The 22,513-nt window shown below is 40.0% G+C and overlaps 1 protein-coding gene across 1 annotated transcript in view; it reads left to right on the top strand.

Annotated features, from left to right (window-relative positions):
• The window catches only part of TAPT1 (transmembrane anterior posterior transformation 1), a 62,068-nt gene that overhangs the window by 12,484 nt on the left and 27,071 nt on the right, over nucleotides 1-22,513 (top strand). The window contains exon 3 of the mRNA XM_023638315.2: nucleotides 13,684-13,802. Coding sequence (XP_023494083.2) covers nucleotides 13,684-13,802 — 119 coding nt within the window. The remainder of the gene's footprint in view (nucleotides 1-13,683; nucleotides 13,803-22,513) is intronic.

The raw sequence follows: 22,513 nt of genomic DNA on the forward strand, positions 1-22,513 counted from the left end.
GTGAGTCTGAGCCATTCTGAAATTTAATGCTAGAAGGAAAGAATTAAATAATTCACCTTTAGCTATATTGAAACGTATTTTCATACTTTTATAGTACCATAGAACTTGTAATATTCCAATCACTTCCTTAGAATCGTACGTCCTATTAGAGTGGCGGTCAGAAGAGTTTTCTTGGTTTGCTTTTTCAGTGTATCATTATAACAAGAGATGTGGTGGATGATGAGAAGTAAGGACCCAGCTGGTTTGGCTGATGTTCTCTTATTTCTGACAGTCCGTCAATTTGGTATATGGAAGAGAGCCAGACGTGGAGTGATAATTTTAGAAATGTTGCTTTACATAAGTTCTTGGTGGCATGCCACATGCTGAAATTTCAGGAAGGTCAGTACGTGTTAGGGTGAGGTTCAGAGAGATGGGGAGCAAGGGAGATTTGAGAGGGAACAAATATGACAATGAAAGTTTGCTGCCTTTGGTCAGGATCATTAGATATGCTTAGTTACTGTGCTGCTGCTTTGTTAGGGTCCATGGCGGAGCCAAGGACCTGGTGGGTGAGGATGGAGGTAGAGGAGTGTGTGGGGCGCTGTCGGCAACACTCCTCCCAAATGCAGTAGCACGTTTGTTTTGTATATTGGAGTTTATTTAAGATTTTATTGTGGGGGTGGTGGGTAATGTCTCTTCTGCTTGCCAAAAAGAATTTTTAACTAATTCTTGTCTTTTAAAACACTTCACCCTGCTTTCCAAAACTCCCTTTTTCTTCCAGTGATAAGGCAGGGATGGAAGTGTGAGGCAGCCGCAGGGATGGTCTTCTGGGGCCTGTACTCTTGTCCTGGACGATGTGAGCCAGATTGAGGTTACGCCTCTGGTCTCAGCCCTTTTCAGGGGATGTTCTTCTCCCACCTGCCTGAGCAGTTCTGAACTCCCATTTTTCTCTGGGGGGAACACAGAGCGATTTGCCTGTAACCCCAGGCCAGACTTTAAATGGGCACACCCAGGGGACTGTTTCAGATTGGGGAGGTGTCCGTCAATCCCCTTTATTACCTCTCCTGTGGCAGAAATAATGAGCAGCAGCAACATCCCCTCATAATTCTGTCACCTCATCAGAGGCAGGTTCAATACACACATTCTTTTTTTCCTACCAGCAACATTGAGATAGCAAGCAAGTTTCTGGGTAGATTTCTCACAGAAACTTATGAGCATTTCACGTTTGTTATTGTGAGTATTAAGTTGTCAAGTTCTCTTCTGGGGGAAATGCCCACAGGCCTTGTGAGACTATATTACAAACCGGTGTTTTTCTAACTATGGTCCATTATGGGACCACAGATGGGTAGAGTAACCCATATGGTAAGTTGCAATCAATTAGGATTTTTTTTTTTTTTAAGAAAAGAGTAGAAAAAGTATGAGGGACTGCCTGTACCAAGGATAAGTATTTTTTCCTGAAACTTTGGTTTCATTTGTATATATGTAAAATGTATAATGTCAGAAAAGTTGAATTAACACTGCTAATGCACAATTGTAATAATTTTCTAATCCTGTTTGTTTCCCATGACAGACACTTTTAGCTTTAGGCCTATTTGGGAAAATTTGGTTTGTGTCTTAGAACAGCACTTCAGAAGTTTTATTGCCTAAAAAGTATGAAAGGATGTCCTATTTTTCGATTTAGAACAGTTTTGTCTTAACTTCTAAAACTAAGTGAAATGTACAGGAAAGCAGAGTTAGGTTTCTGTTTAATTCCAGGCTCACGTGTCTCAGAACAGCGTGAATTCCCTCTGCTGTCTCTGAGGCCTTTATTTTGCATGAGTAGGCTCTTATTGTAAGAGTTGGGAGGCATGTCTAGACATTCATGTTAATAACTTATTTTTTATTGGTTTCATTTGTGTTTATGTTGTCTGTTCTAATGTATAATACCTTAACTCATTTTTTTTCTTGTTTTTTTGGTAAATGCTATGATATTTTCACCTGGCTTTTCAGGAAGAGAAACTTGATGATTAAAAAGCACTTTGCTTGTAGGGTTGCAAATAGTATAAAACATGTAATTAATGTTGATACTTTAAAGTCGAGAGAAATGTCAACTCAATCTCTCTTACCAAACCTGTTTGCCAATGTAAAAAAATCCCAGGATTTTTGTGTAATATTGTCAGTGGATAAACACATTGTACTTGGTATTTAATAAAGGTGACTTGCTTATATATTTAAAATAGTATTTTTAGTTCTTAGCACTTTTTTCACATTTGAACTTCTCATTCTAATGTAAAAGTATAAAATTTTTGTTGTTTTGTTGGCTTTGGGGGAGCATTTCTTCTTTTCCACCACAAATCCCTTTTCCCCCTGCACTTCTTGTCCCAGCTCTGCTACTAACTGTGTTTGTGGTCCACTTGGGGGGCTGTTTTTCTCTTCCATACGACTGAGGAGATTGAGCTACACTTTCTCTGCATTCTAAACTGAGAGGCAGGTTGCGAAGTGGTTAAGGGCATGACCTCAAGAGCCAGCCTGCCTGGGCCTGACTCTTGGCTCTGCAATTTATTAGCTGTGAGGCCTTGAGCAGTTCACTTCTGTCCATGTGCCTCAGCTTTCTCATCTGTATATTAATGACGTGGTAAGCCCTGTGTAAGTGTTTTAAAATCTTTTGCAGTCCTCACTTCAGCAAATTGGGGAATGCTCTGCTTGGGAGAATCCTTTGGAAGGCTTCTTGTCCAGTGGACGTCTCTTTGCAGTGGGGTACAGGTACTGGCACCCAGGACAGCAGGAGGTGATTGGGAGAGGCCTGGGTTCGAGGTTCCCTTGGGTCCTGCTTTTTCTCATGTTATACTTTTAATCTTCCTCCTTCTTTTGTTACTAAACTTGACTTCTAACCCTGCAAGGGATGTGATTTTCTGACTCTCAGCCACCTTGAATTGCTGACCACAGGTAAAAAGAGCCTTTAGGGAAAACTGTCTTCCCCCTTTCCTTTCCTCCAGGCTGTGTCAGAGGAGAGCTTCTCTCTTTCATGAAGGATTTAGCTGATGGCCATAAGAGTTGACACACCCTCCCACCCTGACATTTTCTGCCCCGCCCTCTACAGGCTGGCCTCAGCAGGCACATGACTGGAGCTTGTGGTTAGGACAGACAAGGGATGCTTTAACTAGATTCTTGGTAGCTGGGCAGGGATCACCAGTTTCCTAGAGAGGAAATTGCTGGTGAGTGAGTGCTCACTACTCCACACCCCACCTTGACTGGCCAGTTACATCCCCCCTCTGGCATCTAGTTCTGTGTTAACAATATAACAAACAGCATTTATCAGATAAGGGTTAGGTGCTAGGACGGTCCTGAGCACTTCAGATGAGTTAGCGTTCAATCCCTCCACAGCCTCCTGAGCTGTATGAGCTACATGAGCTGCGGGGACTGTTAGAGTGCTGGTCCTTCACCTGCCCGCTGTGGCAGTCTCACCGACAGCCAGACGGCTCTCACCTCCAACCCACGTTTTGCTGGAAACTTGCGAGTGTATATTCTGTATTTTGACTCCATAGGAACAATTAGCCCTGCACCATGGACAAAATTAGCCATCTGTGTGAATCCAGAACTGCAGGAAATAGAAAAGACATGCTCCCCATGGTATTGTCCAAAATTCCCAAATATATTTAAATTCTATCTTAGAGAGATACAGATCACGCATTCCCTTATTTATTAATTTTCTCAGTCTTTGAGTACTTACGATGTTCAGGCACTTTTACGGTGTAGAACCACAGAGACAAACCTGAGACTCATGAAGCTAATGGCAAGGTGATGAGCAAAAGAGGTCGACTTTGTGCATGCAGTTTAGGGGTGTGTGCTTGTGCACATCTGTTGGGGTGGGTATGCTAGGAAGATCCAGAGGTGGGGAATTGTTAGGTACACACAAGAAAGGGTGGGTGCGCTGGGAGGGTAGGCTGGATCCAGTTACCCTGAATGTCAGGCTAAAGAGTTTAGACTAGTTTTGGGAGGAAACTATTAAAATGTATTTCTTAGGAGTACTCTTAGCTGTGTGTGTAGCAGAACACCTAATGGTGGCTTAAGCAAATAAGTTTTTAAGTTTTCTTTAACAAATCTAGAGAAAGGAGATCTCAATTATGCAGCAGATTAATGAAGCCAGCATGGACTCAAGGCCTTTTTTTTTTTTAAAGATTGGCACCTGAGCTAACATCTTTTGCCAATCTTTTTTCTTTTTCCTCCTTTTCTCCCCAAACCATCCCCCCCCCCCCCCCCCCCAGTACATAGTTGTATATTCTAGTTGTAGGTCCTTCTGGTTGTGCTATGCAGGACTCCACCTCAGCGTGGCCCAATGAGTGGCACCGTGTCTGCACCCAGGATCCGAACCAGCGAAACCCTGGGCTGCTGAAGCAAGCACACAAACTTAACCACTCGTCCCTGGGGCGGCCCCCTCAAGGCCTTTTTATCTTTCCGTTTCACCAGCATAGGCTAGTTGGCCTTCGGTCCTCTTGCTTGTTGCCTTTTAAGAGAAAGATGACAGCTGCCGCCTCAGGCGTTGCATCTGCGTTACATCAGAAAGAAGAGGAGAGGGACAGCGCCACTGTTTTCGACTGTCGCTGTGTAAAGAATTAAAAGCTTTCCCACAAGTGCCCCGGCATACTTCCTTCTGCTTATGTCTTGTTGGCCAAACGGAGTTACACAGCCGTCCCCAGCACCTGGGAGACTAGGACAGTGAATATTATACTTTTCCAACAAAGGGAGAAACAGATTGAGAATGGCACTTCGGTCAGCCACCCCTCAGAGCTCTGCTTCTGAAAAATTAGCGTAGCAGTCTTCAACATGGGTTAGAAATAAAGCAGCAAGAAAGTCTCAAGATCTTTCCATGTCGTAATCTTTCTTCAAATTAAAATCAATTGATTTATTGAAATTCATTCCTCTTGTTAAATGCGTGTCAGATATAGGTTGTGATTATTATGAAGGCTTTTATCAAAACTACTTTTCTCTGGTTGCATATGTTTATGTAACCTTGCCTATCATAAAACATGGAACTAAAATGAAAATGTTTTTCACTTTACCTTGTGATTCTGTGCTTTTTGGCAGTCCTTGTTATTATGCTGTGTATGTGGTAGTTAACACATTTTTTAAAAAATTGAATTCAACTGCTTAGTCCTAAGTGGAACTACTTTGTTGTCTTAAGAATTTAGTAAAGTTTTATAAGCTTTAAGTTTGTCAGGTTGCAGGTATGGAATAAATACTGCTATAGGTATAGAATATTTTTATTTATGGGCATAGGCTCTTGCTCTTATTGAAAGAGGAAAGGTTACTGTCACACGGGAAGATTTGGGGTCAGGTTTCAACAGCCTTAGCTTCTCATCTGCGGTCTGCAAGGAATAGCTGAGCGGCCCAAGCCAGGCCGTGAACCTCCTTTGGCTTTGCTTTTCTTCATCTAAGATTAGACGGCTGGGCTGGATGATCTCAGAAGGGCTAATAGTCCGTAACTCTGACTGAGTTTGCCTACATGGAACAGAGGAAGCTGGAGCGAATGGAAAGATTCACACAAAGGAAAATTTCACATGACTAGTGGGGTAACGTAGTTCTGCTTTTTTGAGAGTCAGAGGGGGTACCATTTAGGAAAAAATAACTCAAGAAGTTCCTTTCAAAATAACTTAATCAAAATATCAGATAAAGCCTTTTTGTTGTTTCTCAATGTGAGTGTATGGTAAGAAAACATAGTCATAGCCCATGTGTCACCTTTATTTCAAGGAAACAGTCCTGGGATTTCATTGTGAAACTAGGAGTATTTATTAACTCAGACCTATATTTATAGCAGTGATTTCTTGGACGTACTGCTCAGTTTCTAATTTCATGAAAATATGTTTGGGTAATCGTCCTTCTCATGGTGCAGCTCTCGGCTGTGACACACCCTGCCTCAGATGTTCCACCATGCGGCTGCTGAGAAGCAGGAGAGCCGTGGGGATCCTCACAGCTCAGCAGCTCAGCAGCCTTGGCTAGTGTTCCTCCATTCTCTCAGGCTTGTCGCCAGTGCTTGTAGCAGTGGTGACAGCGGCGTCCATGTGCCGTCTGCAGCTGTCTTACCTTTCTTAACTCTCAGGGGACAGGGCCATTTTAGCAGCAGCACCAGCGGCTCCCTCCAGAAGTGGGGCTTGGAGGTGTTGGGGCAGCCCCCCAGGCATCCAGCACCTCCTTGGCCTGGTGTAGGCCCTGCTTCCTGTTGGGTATATGGGACCCATCAGATGGTTCCACGACAACCAGACACAGACTTCAGGCCTCTACCCCGTTCACTGATATGTTTAAAAGACAATTTGTGAACTTGGCACTGTGGGGCTCTGTTTATCTTTGTGGATTAGTAACTTATTGCTGTCACATTAGCTTTGGGGATAATCTTAAATCTCTCTCTTCCCCTCTCTTTGCATTGTGCTCTATCAGCCCATGGGGATCTCTCACTCAGTCTCTTATTCTCCTTCTTAACTGTTGTCTCTGCTTACTCTCAGTCTGCTGTAATGCTGCTGATCACTCCTGAAAAGCAGATGGAAACGAGAAGGTGTATGACCGCAGCCTGCAGCACGTCCCCTTTGCCTGCAGCAGCTGCAAATGCCCTTGTTCTTTAGCGCCACTCTCACATGGGCCACAGGGTCCCAAGGGCACACCCAGCCTGTGCGTCACAACCCTGTTTGTCCCTTGCAAAATAGAAAGTCGTGGTCCCTGCCTCAAGGGTCAAGTGCTTAGAATATAACCATATTCAACATGGATTAAAAATAAGAGAAGCAAGAACATCTCAAGACCTTTCCATGTGCGTAGTCTTTCTGCAAGTGAAATTCCTCAGTTCATTTTTTTACCCTTTAAGAAATTTAATCCTCGTGTTAAATATATGTCAGGTGTACGTTGTGATTATTTGTTTTCCGTGGTTCCCTGTTTCTGTAACCTTAGCTATTGTAAAAGTACTTGGCTCATGGTAATCCCTTTGTCCGCCATGTTCTGGGGTGTAGACTTCCTGGGGATATGAATTTTTGAATTCAGATGAATAAAAGTGATTGTATGATAGGGATGACTTGAAGCAGTAATTGCTTTCAAAGTCAGTCGTTTGTAAACTTTCTTACTGGTAACCCATTTTCCTTGACATTGTGCTTATAGTGGATCCCTGCCTGGGGGTTTCTTGAGAACTTCTCAAACATAGGATAAAGTTAGTGCTCCTTAGTAATTAAATGAAGATGATTTCTGTCCCTCTTGTATAATGATTGCATTCTGTCCACACAGCCTCCCACTCACATTGCACCTCTGAACGTTTTTCTCTGTTTGAAATTCTGTTCCTCCTTACTGTGCCTAGCAAAATCTAGTGCCTGTCTTGTCTCCTCTGTGGGAGATCTTTGCTAACTCTGTTCCTCCCTCCCTTGGGTGCACATTCCTTAATGCCATTGCTCCCTTTACACAGACCTACGCTCTTTGTTGACGCTTCCACAGCATGTCAGTCATCCGGCACTTACCACATAGTCTGTATCCACCTCAGTAGGTTGTGAATTCCCTGGGGAAAGTGTCCTTCCCTGATGACCTTTTATCCCCCAGTGTAGAATTGTGCACAACACTCTTTGCTCTTACAGGAGTGGACCCACAGCTTTATAAAAAGTGAGACCAGGAGCTGGCCCAGTGGCCGACTGGTTAAAGTTCTGTGTGCTCTCCTTTGGTGGCCCAGGTGTGCAAGTTTGGGTCCTGGGTGCAGACCTACACCACTCATCAAGCCATATACAATAGAGGAAGATGGGCACAGGTCTTAGCTCAGGGCTAGCCTTCCTCCTGGAAAAAAAAAGTGAGATCAGGGGCAGGAAAGGGAGATACTCCTTCCTGCTTTTCTCCTCCTTCCCGACTAACACTCCAGACCAGCAGCCTTGACCAGCAGCTGCTGTTTGGCGGTCGAGGTGGAGGAGATGGTATTTAGAGTTACCAGAAGATGCTTTGTGTAACTCAGAAAGGCATATTCCAGAATCATTGTGCTACTTTAATTTTAGCCATAACATTTCATTTATTTTGGAATTTCAAATGGCATTAAAAGGAAGGCAGGAGATTTTTTTCAAAAAGACAAACAGATTTTAAAAAGGTTAGGAAAACCCTGCTCCATTCTCCGCAGAGAGGCTGGCATTTTTATTTGTTTATTTCTTTCGAGGCTAGTATTTTTCAAATGATGAAGAGCAATATTAGTAGGTTCAAGGTGAATGTGGTGAGAGCTGGTTGCGTAAATTTTCACTAGCTTGTGATGTTTTGTTGACTGACAGTGTTACAGAACCATTACCATTTCATAGTTTTCTTAACATTGAAAGTTCAGATGTTAAAAACGTATGTTAAATCTCTTTTTTTTTTTCTCATATATATACATAAGGCCAAATCCAGTACCAAGGTTGAGGCTGGAGGGGTGAGTGACAAGTGTCATTACTGGAAACAGTGCTTCAGTATTCGAAGCCAAGTCTTCTGCAGACTGGCTGAAGTCCATCCCTGCCTCTCCTGCTCACACACTGGGTAGGCTCCTGACTCACACTGCAGAGGGGTAGGGTGGCGGCACCCACCTCTCAGAGTGGAAGTGGAGATGGACTGAGGGCGCATGCACAGGCCCCGCGCACAGCACCCGGCCAGTGCCTGCTGTGTTGTCCAGGGACTGCAGAGTGCTTCCAAGTCCTTCCAGGCAAGATCTCCAAGGAGGCAGAAAGGCCAGCAAACGTTTCTGTCTTTGATCATTTTCCCTTATAGTTGTATTTTTTATTCCAAAGAAGAATCGCAAGATTTACCTCATAATTAAGCAGATTATTTTGAGATAATTATCTTTCTGTGTAAGTTTTTATACGTCATTACTCTGAATTTTAAGAGAAATAAATATTTTTTTTAACAGATTTTTTTTCTTCCTGCTTTATCTCCCCAAATCCCCCTGGCACATAGTTGTATATCCTAGTTGCAGGTCCTTCTAGTTGTGGCAGTAAGAGAAATATTTTTAAGTTGAGTATCTGCAGTTTGTGTCTCAGTGCTTTTCATTCCTGTTTGTACAAAGACCTTCCCGGTCTGTTTCAACTCGGGTACTCTCTGCAGAGCTCCCGGTAGCCACTTGGAACTGTCTTCACTGCCTGGTAAGTTCCAACCAGCCTGCCTGTCTGGGAACCTGTTTTTCAGACAGTGAGTTACTACCCTTTAGTGGGTCGTGAGTTTAGTGAGACCACAACTGCTTTGTAAAAGGCAAGTAGAAATATCACCCTGTATTTCATAGAGTAACAGTATTATTTGGGTGAAACTTTTCTGGTGGGTTTTGGAGTGTGTCTGTGAATGTGTGTGTGTGAGTGGCAATGTAAAATGTATTTCTAACTGTGGGCTGTGGTCAGAATTTGAATCCTCTTCTTTGGGCATTAAGCTCCTTTGAAAGACTTTGACTTCTTAAAACAGTGAACATAAATTTTATCCAGCTGTTGCAGTCTCTGGCACGCTAGAGTGTAGAACAGACACCTGGTGAAGAGAGAGAAGGGGGAAGGAATCAAAGAATGAGTTAGCCCTGGAAAGATTTCACAGAACACCTTGTGTAGCATTTTGTCTTCCATCCCCAGGAAAAAGAACAGAATGGAAAAGAGGTAAAAGCCAAAAACTGCAGTGTATGATTTCACTGTCTGCAGTGTATGCAAAAAATGCAGTGAAGCATTTTCATTATGTTTTTGTCTTTGCCATATTTTGGTTTTCTGCTTTTTTTTATTTATGTAATTGCTGGTTCAAAAGATGACATGTTCATTATAAGGGCTTCCCCGTGAGGGTGAGATACCACGATCTACAAAGTGGATAAAGTGAGGTGGGACTGGAGTGGCAGTACTAGAGGAGAGAGAAATGGGATGAGAGTGATAAGGATCCTATGCACAAGGCATGACTGTCAACTAGTAGGATAGATTTTCACCTATGATTTAGAGAGGCATGTTCCAAAAGCATCGTGCTTCTTTAATTTTAGCTGCAATTGTATAGATTTTAGGATTTCAGGTGGCATTTAAAGGAAAGCAGGAGATTTTTTGTATTTCTCAAAAGGGAAACAGAGTAGCACATGACACTGACTTCTTTACTTTATAGTCACACCTTGTGTATTTCAGGGGAAATTTTCATTAGACATTACTTAAGACTGCTTGAATACTTTATGGTTATTTGGTCCAAATAAAAAGGAAGTGGTAATTGCCTATTTTATGAAGATGCCATGCAAGCTAACTGAAAGTGTGAAAGTACAGGCATGGGTCACTTAATGACGGGACCATTAATGCGTCCTGAGAAATAATATTGTTAGGTGATTTCGTAGTTGTGTGAACATCATGGAGTACACTTACACAAACCTGGATGGTATAGTCTATTGCACACCTGGGCTATATAGTACTAATCTTATGGGACCGCTGTCGTATATGTGGTCCATCGTTGACCGAAACATCATTATGTGGCGCATGACTTGTACACATTATTCTCATTAATAATATATACTATTCAAAGCTTTTAATTCTTAATAACATTTTCAAAGCTAGCAATAAATCTAAATATGTGAAATTTTCATGCCTTTCGTAAGTTTGATTCATTAAGTGCCTATTATTTCTACAATCTTTATGACACTAGGCAAATTGGCAAAAGATGAGTTAGCACAAAGAAAATTACTTTAACCCCTATGCCTAGTAAAAATAGTGAGTAAGATCTTTTTGCTCTGCTCAAATTGCTTCAAAGAGAGTGGAGGGCCTTGGACCAGACAGACTCAGGCTGGAACGCCAGTTCCCTTGCTCTGCCCCACAGCCTTGGGCAGGCCTTCAGCTGCCAGAGCTGTGGTTTCTTGTGTGTCAGGCAGGGGTGACAATCGCTCCCTCAGAGAGCTGTTGGAGGATTAGGTAGTAGCAGTTACCGCCTCACCTGGAGGACCGAGAACGCAGGAGACATTCTTTCACAGCCCCTTCAGACTTCTGGGTCACCAGGTAAATTAAATGAGTATGCCCTGTAGCATCAGTAGGGGGCCAGGCTCACACTAAGCCCAGCATGGGTTTCTTTACCTCCTTCAGGGATGAATGTTTTCAGGGTTACGTTGTGTTGACTTTTTAAGGAAATTTTCTCATTTTCGTTTGTAAAGCATTTAAAAGGATGCTGTACTTTATGGGAATGCGTAACATCTGAACAATAGGAACTGTAGTTGGCTCACTTCTCCACATTTCCAAACCCTGAAAGGCTTTTCTTATGTATTGTGTGTTGGCACATATGTGAATGCTTTCTTTCCACTCTGTTGACATCTCTTTATATCACAGCCACTTGCTTTCCTTTCATTTTAACGTTGAGATCTATTGTATTGACAGCTCCAGGTCCTCATTACATGGTCAGCTTGCGGTAGATTATTGCTTGCCCATTGAGTTTATGGGGCTGGTTTAAAATGTGAAGGGGAAGGCCATTAGACTTTTGCTACTGTTGTTTACAATAAATGGTACTAATACAGATTCTTCTAAGCCAAAGAAAGGTGACTATACTTTTGTTCTTTAAGAGAAAGATTTAGTCTTCATATTTACTCTCTTCCTCTGCTCTTGCTTCCTCCCCTTGGAGAGCTTCCTTCCCTCTCCCACCCTCACCCCCCCTTTCTTCTGCCCAGTCCACACTCTCCATGTGGCAACAGCCTCATCTCCTCAGATGTCACTAAGGATCTCTCTTCCATGGAGCCTTTTCTAAATCTCTCCAAGCTGGGTTGGCCATTCTCTCTCCAGGGCTCCCCTGTTCCCTGTATACTTAGTTCTGTCATAGCAACTGTAACCGCTGCAGTGACCTCCTTTGTCTACATGCTGATGTCTCTCTGCTAAAATACGAATGAGCTTGCTGAGGGCAGGAACCCCATCCTGGTGTCCTGCCTGGCTTTGTGCCCACTGGGTTGAGAATGTTACTTGGCCCATAATAACAACTTAGCAGATGTTGGATGAACGAGTAATGTGTTCATTTCCAGTATAAGGTCACAGGAATAACAGCCACTCACTCTCCTTCCCGGTGTGCTGTCTCCTTATGCATACACACTGAAATACCTTCTGGGAACTGTGGGTTTCTGGCAGTCTCTGCCTTTGGAGTGTAACAGGCAGCCCAGCAGCAAACGGGGAAAGGATTCTCAGTGACAGGAGAGTAACGAAAACCACTAGCTTTACTTGTTCAGTCTTCTACAACATTCCTTTGTGTGTAAAACAAGGAAACAGCCGCAAAACTGTGACTGTGCTGACGACAAAGACAGCATGCTGACTGACCAACTGTCATGGAGGGAAGACTAAAAAGTGTAGTCTGCAGCACATGACTTCATAGTTTAGCATTGTACTTCCACTGTTGTGCCTAAGTCTAAATTGTTAAAAAAAAAAAAAAGCAAAACTATTAGGCTCTCTATATTCTGATTAAGAAACCTGGTACATAGAGATATACATGTATATTTTTTTTTTCTTTGAGAAAATGTGTCCTTTCTTTTAAAGGTGTGTATTAGTCTGCTGGGGCTGCTGTAACAAAGTACCACAGACTGGGTGACTTAAACAACAGAAATTTGTTTTCTCACAGTTCTGGAGGCTGGAAGTCCCAGATGGAGGTGTCAGCAGGGTTGATTTCTTCTGAGGCCTCTCTTCTTGGCTCGTAGATGGCCGTTGTCTCCCTGTGTTGTTGTGTTGTCTTCCCTCTGTGTGCATCTGTAATTTCCTCTTCTTTTCAGGATACCAGTCATATTGGCTTAAGGCCCATCCTAATGACTTCATTTTAACTTAATTCTTTAAAGACCCCATCTCCAGATACAGTCACATTCTGAGGTACTAGGGGTTAAGCTTTCAACATGTGACTTTTGAGGGGAATGTAATTCTGCCTGTAGCAGTGTGGATTTTAGCTACTTACCATGTTTATGTAGGGCAATTTGTTGACTAAGGACACATGGAATGTTACGTGTGAGGGCATATATATCGTACCATGTTTGGGTGTCAGACATGCAGAAAGTCACTGCTTTTACAATAGCAGGGTTTGGTGGCCTGGGTGTGACTCCTTCTCCAAGCCTTCAAAAGACTTCACCCTCCTTCTGTGAAATACAGTCTTAAATTTAATGGGTGAAAATGTATAATGTTACCCAAAAATGGGAAGAATGTGGCAAGTACACGAGAAAGGGGGAGAGATACAAACATCAGCAGTTACTCCTCAACTAAGAGTAATACCTTCTGAGTACAGCAAGTTCAAGTGCACATGAAGTTGTGTTAAAATGAATAGACACTTTACGAATTTTTAACATAAAGAAACAGTATTTTGTCAATATGTATTATAGTCTTTCCCGTCCATGAAACAGTCTGATGAACAGGTAACAGCAAAATTATGAAGAGTAAAATGAGGGTTAAAAAGCTTTATCTGAAAGGTTTTCTGTAATATCTTTAAAGTTTAAGGAAGTACCCAGAAAGCCACATGAGATGTTTCATAGCTCTGGTCAAGGGCAACTTGTCTTTTGAGTAATTGCCTTCTGTAGGTGGTAAACCAGAGGCTCTGGGAGAAGAACTACAAACTTGTACTTTAAAAAAGGATTTTTCATTAAAATATGTCTCATATACACAAGTAGAACTGTTAACTTCTTATTTTTGTAGCTAAGTTATGAGAAATGAATTTCCCACAACATTTAGAAATTCCTTGACTGTTTGAAATTTTAATTTACAGTTATTTAAAAAATATTTATTTTATTTTTGTTTTGTTTTCTTCTCTCCTTTTAAAATCCAGCTCATGGTTTTTGGAATCTTTCTGTGCCTGGATGCATTTCTGTACGTGTTCACCCTGCTTCCTTTAAGAGTTTTCCTGGCACTGTTCAGGCTCTTCACCCTGCCTTGCTATGGCTTCAGGTAAGTTTAAAATCATGAACTATTTTAAATGTTTAAATTATTTTTACTCCTTGTAGTTAAACTAAATAATCACTTGGATAGGTTCTGCAGATAGGGATAATTCATACAGTTTCATTTCACACTTTGGCCCTTAATGCATAAACTAAACCTGTTTATCTTTTTAATGAATATTACATAATATGTTTATATAATATTTATACTTTTTATGTGCACATTTTTTTCTGAATGTTTTTGAACCAGAACTTTGCTTTGGCCAGTAAAATAAAGTTAAGAATGCAAGAGGCTGGGGCTGGCCCCGTGGCTGAGTGGTTAAAGTTCGCGCGCTCCGCTGCAGGCGGCCCAGTGTTTCGTTGGTTCAAATCCTGGGCACGGACATGGCACTGCTCATCAAACCATGCTGAGGCAGCATCCCACATGCCACAACTAGAAGGACCCACAACAAAGAATATACAACTATGTACTGGGGGGCTTTGGGGAGAAAAAGGAAAAAAATAAAATCTTTAAAAAAAAAAAAAGAATGCAAGAGGCTGTATAGGAGAGAAGAATGGGGCGAGGATGAGAGTCAAGGGCCTCCTTGCCTCTCTGCTACCTTGCCCTGTGCCTTTGTTTTCTTGAAGTCCCTTGGCCTCCTGGGCATCATCTGTAAGGTGGGGACGGAGTTGGGGCGGTGATATCAGAATCTCCTAAAGAGCTCTTACTGTAGGGGTTCCTCCTCCATCCCATTTGAGAGTCACTGTCTTAGTGGCCTAGAAGCCTTAGTTACCAATGACAAGTGGGACTCCCTCTGATTTGTGGGAGCAGAAACTCTCAAAGACCATTGTCTAGTGGGAAGGATTAGTCCATCCAACCCAACAGCAATTAGCTGGTGAGTTGTGGTCAACCACCTAACTCCTCTAAGCCTGTTTCCCCATCAGATAAAGGGGATATTGAGAGCCCAGCATCTTGTACCACAAAGACTGGGAGATGTAGAAAGAATGTCCAGCATGGTGCCTGGTTCATAATAGACCAGAACAATATTAGTTTCCTTCCCTTTCTTCTCTACCAAGATTAGGAACAGTAAAGTGAAAATGTTAAGCTTACATGAATCTTAGTGCTCTGTTGGTTTTGAGGTCTGAAGTAGTTTGGATTTTACTGTTTTCTTTCTTTGTACAGTTACGTCAACGTGTCATAGAATGACTACACAGAGTCATTAATTTAGATTGAATAGTAGTTTAGTAATAGTACAATGCTAAATAGTAATTTAGTATTGAATAGTAATGACTCAGTCTAGTCATTCTCTCTCTGACATTCTTATGTAGTTCTTAGCATAGTTGCCCAAGTGACATTTCTAACATGCATCACTTTTCTAAATACATTTCATTCTGGAAAGTTTTAAAATTCTGAACTGGACAATAATATGTGAAACTTCATTTAACTGTAAAGTAGGTGACTATTCCATAGCATAGAAAATATATAATTAACGAAATTATTATCAATAACTTCACTATGGAAACTGAGTTACAAAATTATTGGTCAATATACAGAATTATACATTGAGTTTTTTTCTTTTAAAGACTAAAAGATTCTCTTTAAAGTAGTAAATGAGCATATACTTAATGTTTAGTAAGCACTGAATAAACACGAGTCCCTTTAAAAAGGAGCCTTAATCAGTTTTAATAAAGGAAGAAATTCTTCCAGTTTATATTAGAAGAATTTATTGATCATGATCATATTGTGAAAAGAGTAAAAATTCTTTTTTGCAAGATTGCATAGGGTAAAACAATTAGAAGTAAGATCACATCGTTGTTATATGTGATACTTTACATTCTGTAACCTCACCTTCCAGACTGAGAAAATTATGTTTCATATTTTATTAATTACATGTTAATCAAATAGGGGGATCTTTTTAGGAATTTAACCATCAGCTTTAAGATATTCAGGTACATCCTTTATACCTTTGGGAGAGTTTTTAAGAAGCCTTTATTCTTATTAATAAACCTTTTTAAAGACATTTGTAGCATAGTTTTGTTTTGTTTTGTTTTTTTTGAGGAAGATTAACCCTGAGCTAACATTCATGCCCATCTTCCCCTCCGTTATATGTGGGACACCTGCCGCAGCATGGCCTGACAAGCGGTGCCTGGGTCTGCACCCTGGATCTGACCTGGCAAACCCCAGGCCGGCGAAGCAGAATGTGCGAACTTAACCGCTGCGCCACCGGGCGGGCCTCTGTAGCACAGTATGTTAATAGTAACAAAGCCTAATGTCATGGACAGTCGTGCTCTGCACAGTGACGTTTCAGTCAGTGCGAACTGTGTGTGCGACAGTGGTCCAGTGAGATTAGTACCACGTAGCCTAGGTGTGTAGCAGGCTGTACCGTGTAGATTGGTGTAAGTGCACTCTGATGTTCACATAACCAAATTATTTCATGGTGCATTTCTCAGAACATATCCCTGTTGGTAAGCCGCACATGACTGTACTATTTTCTTTTTTTGTGTGTAAGATTTTATTTTTTCCTTTTTCTCCCCAAAGCCCCCCGGTACATAGTTGTGTATTCTTCGTTGTGGGTCCTTCTAGTTGTGGCATGTGGGACGCTGCCTCAGCGTGGTCTGATGAGCAGTGCCACGTCCGCGCCCAGGATTCAAACCAACGAAACACGGGGCCGCCTGCTGGAGTGCGTGAACTTAACCACTCTGCCACGGGGTCGGCCCCTGTACTATTTTCTTTTATCATTATTGGGAGGTCAATAAAATCGCGGTTTTTTCAGTTATCTTTTCAGAAGACCAGAAAAAGAAAATCTAATAAAACTACTAAATATAAATCTTCATGTGTGACTGCCTAACAAGGATGACACATGGAAATTTGGATAGTTTGGTGAAACTACCTGGCGTGAAATAACTAATGCCATGGAGCGGTGTTCACGTGTACACGATGAGCTAGATTACTTTTAGTTGTTCTTTGAGCAACAGTGTGAGGCAAGTTTGTGTTCTAGCCACCTTTCAGTGAATGGCTTTCAAAGACATCGTGTTCTATGTGGCTGTTGGCATGATGAGATAAAATATTAAAAGGATATGTCACCTAAAAGCTCTCTCCCTTCTGGAGTGGCTCCTTCCTTGGGTGTGTTATTACAGTGGGTGTCCACCGAGTAAGTCACAGTGGTGCTTTGCCAGTGTTCCCCACGGGCCTCTTTCTTTAGACTTTTATTTGAAGACCTATCTTATTGCACAGGCATCTAGAATGGTGTCGTTTCTGTGTGTCCCTTGTCACTTGCGGAAGCAGGCCACCAAAGTAGCATTAGAGAAGTCTTTGACTGTTCGTTCTGAAAACTAAAAGAGATGTTTCAGGGAGCTGGGAAATCTTCAATCCTCTACTCCATTTGCTTTATTGAGAGTAGCTAATGGTCCCTGGAGCCAACCTTTTCTAGATCTTCTAAGATATAAAGTAAAGATGATTGCTTTTGTATATTACTTTAATAAAATACTAGTCAATCTAAATTAATTCGAGTCACATTTTAAAATTAGATAAAATGTGTTCTGTGTTTGAGTTTATAGCTAAAATGACACTAGAGGGCCACTTGTTACATGCTGCATAAAGACTCTGTTAAGCATTCCTCTGCACACGATTTCTGTAATTTGGGTCAACTGAGAAATTACATTTTATGCTGTCACAAATAAATATATGACGTATATAAAACGTGAAATGCAGTTAAAATTATATAACAGAACTTAAGCAATTTTAAATACTCTTCATGAGTGTAGGCCAGATTACACAGAATATGAGAATACTGCCTTGCTGTCCTAGTGCCTTGAGTATTCTTTATCAAAATTGAGTCATTTGTGCTGAGAGTAATAATATGGGTTGCAATTTATGTTTTCTTTGAGCAATTTAGAAAACAGTATCTTTTTGAGCAATATTTTTAAAATCACCAAATTTGAAATAGTTGAAATTTGAAATATAACATGAAAAATTGTATTAACAAGATTGTTAATATTATGTCTAAGATTTTAAGATATTTTAGGAATATAAAAATATATTTTACTTTTACAAAATTATTATTCAGAAATAGCCAAATTCTGCCTTCTTATAGCTTCCACATTCTCTACTTCCATTAAAGGTTATTTGTCTTGACTATAGCTGTTTCATGTTCCGTCTTTTTCAGCAAGCAAAAAGTGCTCTTTCCTTCAGTCTGACTTGACTTTTTTCAAAGGGATAAGAAGAAATTAAAGAGACCAGCAAAGAAGTTGATCATTTTGTTTTTTCTGTTTTCTTTTACTCACACTCCTGTATTTCAGTCCTATTTCTGAAAAAAAAATGTTGCTATCTTCCTAGTTTCTTACTTCTTTGAAATTACTCCCAAAAAGGGAGAAAAGGGATATTTGTCAAAGTAATGAAGGTGCCGCCATGAAAGCAGTAACTCTTTGCTCTCTCCGGTGCCATTTGTTTCAGTGTCACATTAGCAGGAGAGCAGTCGTGTTGCCTCTTCGCATGTTTGATATTAGTGTTCTCGCTGCCTCAACTTGCAGAGTTATATCTGGTACAGCATTTGTGAGAGGCTTTTGAAAGCTGACAGCCTTGCAGATTTCCTGCTTTAGAATTATTCTTTGAACCTATTTCTAAATCTTCTGCAAACTTGCCATGGTTTTTGGTTTTGGTTTTGGTTTTTTGCCAGTACCGACAACTAGGTAGACTCTCCATCTTTCCATCTCTCCCTAAGGCGGAGGGCCAGGGCAGTCCTGCAGCCGCTGAGGAAACCCAGCCTTCACTGCGATCGCTCCACTGGCGGGCGTTTTGCCAGCTTTTGACCCTGTTAATTATTGTTCATTTTGAGATGTTGGCAGGGTAATTATCTTGACTCAGTAGTTGTGTGTGTGTTGTCTGTGAAGCATGCACTGCTTCCATAAAAAGTTACATCTGTCCTTAGTAATCTCAAGAATACTTAGAGGAAGAATATTGCTAATGAATTAACAATCTTGAAAAATCTTTGCCCCAAAATATCTTGCCATAGACTAAAATAAACACATCCAGATTCTTTAAAAGTGGTTTCATGTATGTTTTTCTTCCCTTTTTCCCAGACAGGGTAGTATCATTTTAGAAAAACGTTGGAGAAACTTCTTGAATTAGGATAGTTTTTTTAATGACAAGGATGTGGAAATCAGAATGGTTTTGATTCATTATAAGAGGTATCTGTGTTTCTTAGAAGAAGGAAAGTATTTTATTTTTTAGAAAAGTAGACTGCTCTCTAGTATGCTAAAGAGGTATCAGACATCATTTTTCCAAATTCACTTAAGAATAAATAAAGAATAACTAATTGTATGACTGTTTTTAACTTACCTGCTGTTTTCGTGAATCCTTTTTCTTCCTCAAACTTGTGACTTCATTTTGTGTTTTAGAAATATAGTCACGTTTGAGTCGAAAGTTGAGGGAGATTATAGAGAAGAACGATACTATTTAGTACCAAGAACTGATAGTTTTCTTAAAAAAACTTTGCCTAAAACATTTTAGACAGTAATAAGTATAGAGTAGATTTAAGTAATAAATGCTGGAGTATTTTTCTTTTACTATTAGAGCAAATAAAATATGTGCAAGCAAATTTTCTGATCTCTCACCTCTGTTTGAGGCATAATTCTTATTTGAGTTGATGGCTTCTTTTGTTTTTTTGTTTTTGGAGAATACCCCATAGGAACTCTTGTCTCACAGAAGAACTATGAATTTCAAATACTTCAGAGTTTCTTAACCTGCTTGGTTTCCTCTGTATTCTTCACCTCCTTCAAGATAATTTTACTTAAAATTAACTTCTCACAGACACACACAAAATAGACTTTTCTCTTTTTAGATGTAAGCCTTAATTTTGCCCCAAGTGGTTAAGGCCACCCCTGTAATGCATGCAGGGAGAGCTCTTGGTAACTTTCTCTGGGGAAACAAACTGTCTGTTATTTCCTCATACCAGGGCTGATCTTCGTGGCTGATCTGTAGAGGGCAGTGTATTTGTTTTGTTAGCAAGTCTTTGTAACCTCAGGTTTTGTTTTCCCTGTTTCCTCACCATGACGCTCTAAGTAGCGTAGCAACATTACAACCTTCTCTCTTTCTTTCTCTCTCGTAAATCAGACCGAAGGGAGGAGCACTTTCACTTCCTTTATAGAGTGGAATGTGGTGTCACAGGGACTCCTTGTGGTGAGTAAACCCTGATTTTTCCTTCTATACGCTTGGCGAAATTGACATCAGTACAAACGAATATTAATTATAATGAAACAAATAACAAAACAAAACAGCATAGGCAGACATAGCCATTTGAGGACGGACATATGCGGAAGAAAATGTGGTTCACTGTCCTTACGTGGTCGTAAAACTTAGTTTACAATTACGCAAGATTTGACCGTGATCTCCCCTAACATAGCAAAGTCACTCAACAAAATGATCTTTAATTATACGTGTTGGTTTAGACTTAACAGCAAATACTTCATCCCTGACGCCTCAGCAGTCACCTGAGCCTAGTTCCTTCCATATAAGCAGTTTTTATTTTGCATCGCTCCAAACACTGAACATAGCTGTATAAAACCAGTTATGTTTTCCTAGGATAGTCTGAAATTATTTTAAAGCCCAAGGAAAACTTTAATCAGTTTAAGCATGTAGTAATTATTTTTCTACCGTATGTTACAAAAAGTTAAGATTTAAAAATTTCAGTTTTGTAATTAAGTGAAAACATCTTAATCCATTTTATTTAAATTTGCTTAAAAATTATAAAAAGATTTTTGTTTCAAAAATGAGAACCCTATTTAATGTTTTACATTTAACTAGGCAGAGATTATCCCATTCCTCTTGCTCCTTTGTGTTGCTTCCTTTTCCTTCCTGATCTTTCTGTCTGCTGCTAGTTTTTACTTTAATCTTAGTATATTATCTTCTCCTAAAGAGAGGAGGAAAAAGCCTACCCTTGATCATCTTTGTCTATTATATCATTCTGAACCATAAATCTACAAGCCCTTTGAAACAACTGAAACACTTTAATTGATAATTGTTTAAAATCCAATGGAAGTACTTGAATGAGTAAAAGAGAAAATTTAGAAATATAGAAAATTTGGGTTATCTAAGATTAGTTTAACTTGAAAATTTAAAAAATTTTTAAGTTCTGTTGAATATCTTGTTTAATCCTACTTGTCTTGCCTAACTCGCAGCCAACCTGTACATTAGATTAGTGGGTTTTCACTTTGTCCAGCAGTTTACTCCACTTATTTATGCGTTCGTTTGGAATTTTCAGTATTTGCAAGATGAATTGCCGGTAACTGCTATTTAGCAGGTGTTTATAAGGAAGAACTTCGGGCTGAAAGTATTGTTCAAAGGCCAATTCAGAGTTGATTAGCAGAGCTGAGGATAAGCTTCTTATGGGGTTTGAAATGCTTATCAGATAGCCATCTAAAAATATCCCAGCAGAGAAGGAAACAAATACTGGGACTGGCTCAAGGTGTTTTAACCAGGTGAACTTGTTTTGAGGTTAGATCTTTTCTTATTCAGAGAGGCCATGCTATGTACAGATGTCTTTTTAGATGCTACCTTAGAAACAATTTTTTATTTTTGCAAATTTTCTTTTTCATTAACAGGGACATTTATATGAAAACAAGACCCTTGTTTCTTAAGAATTCTGCTGCTTTTATTTTTGATTTGAATAATACTTCTTAGTTTTGAAAATCAGAGTCATCTCTGTAGCAATCAATTATGATGTTAGCAATGGAAGATTATCACCAGAGAAGGAAAGGCACAAAAAGCAGTGGATCCAGTGGAATATAGTCCTGTTTTTTCTCTTTTTAGAAATCAAGAGCAAAAATGGTAGATATACTTGGTTTTTAGCACAATTTTTCTGAAGGACGACAGTACAGTGATAAATTATACAGTATTAAATTACGCTGAAAGATAAAAGGTACTGAATTGTTGATTCCTGTAAGTTTAAAAGTGCTTTTAGAGAAAAGTCTAGAAAGATAGATGGTAATGAAGAGATGTGTTCTGGAGCAGAGTGCCAAGGTTCAGGTCCCTGCTCCCACTTCTTAACTGCTGTCCGTTTCTTAACTTATTAACTGTACAGGTTGCAAGCATGTTCTTGGCTACTCTTTGCCTCATCTGTAAACTTGGGCTGGATAGTACCGTCCTCATCGGATTATTGTGAAAACTAAAATGGATATATGCAAAGAGCCCAGAATGGTGCCTGCCATGTAGTAACTGTGGATTGTAGTATAGGGTGTTTCTACAAATTTTCTGTTGTTTTTACAACTTTTCTCTTGTTTTTACAACCTGGTTTATTCCTACACAAGATAAAGCTAAATTAAGGTTGTTTATGCTAAATTTTTAAGTTTTATTTATTATGATTTTGGTTTAAAATGTGTGGTATTGTGTTATTTTGGGATATATATTTGCAATGTTTGGTAGAGCTCTAATTTCTAACAATAGTTTGTATTAAATATAATATTCCTCCATAGATATACTAACACGTTGCTTTGTTGCAGATGTTTATAAAGAAACAGTTGGATATATATATATTAAAAAGCCCTTTATCTCTTAAATAAAATTGCTTTGACTGAGATCTCTTAGCTAACTAGGTGCCAATCTAGTACCCAAAACTCTCAGTCTAGTGTTCTACTTTAATTAGTTATCAAAATCATTTTGGTAATCAATGCAAATTCATTAATACCGTCCTAGTTTTCGTTCCTATCATTTTCTTTAACTCATAAAACATGACCTCTAGTTCTCAA

Source organism: Equus caballus, chromosome 3 (assembly GCF_041296265.1).
Source record: "Equus caballus isolate H_3958 breed thoroughbred chromosome 3, TB-T2T, whole genome shotgun sequence".
Lineage (NCBI taxonomy): Eukaryota > Metazoa > Chordata > Mammalia > Perissodactyla > Equidae > Equus > Equus caballus.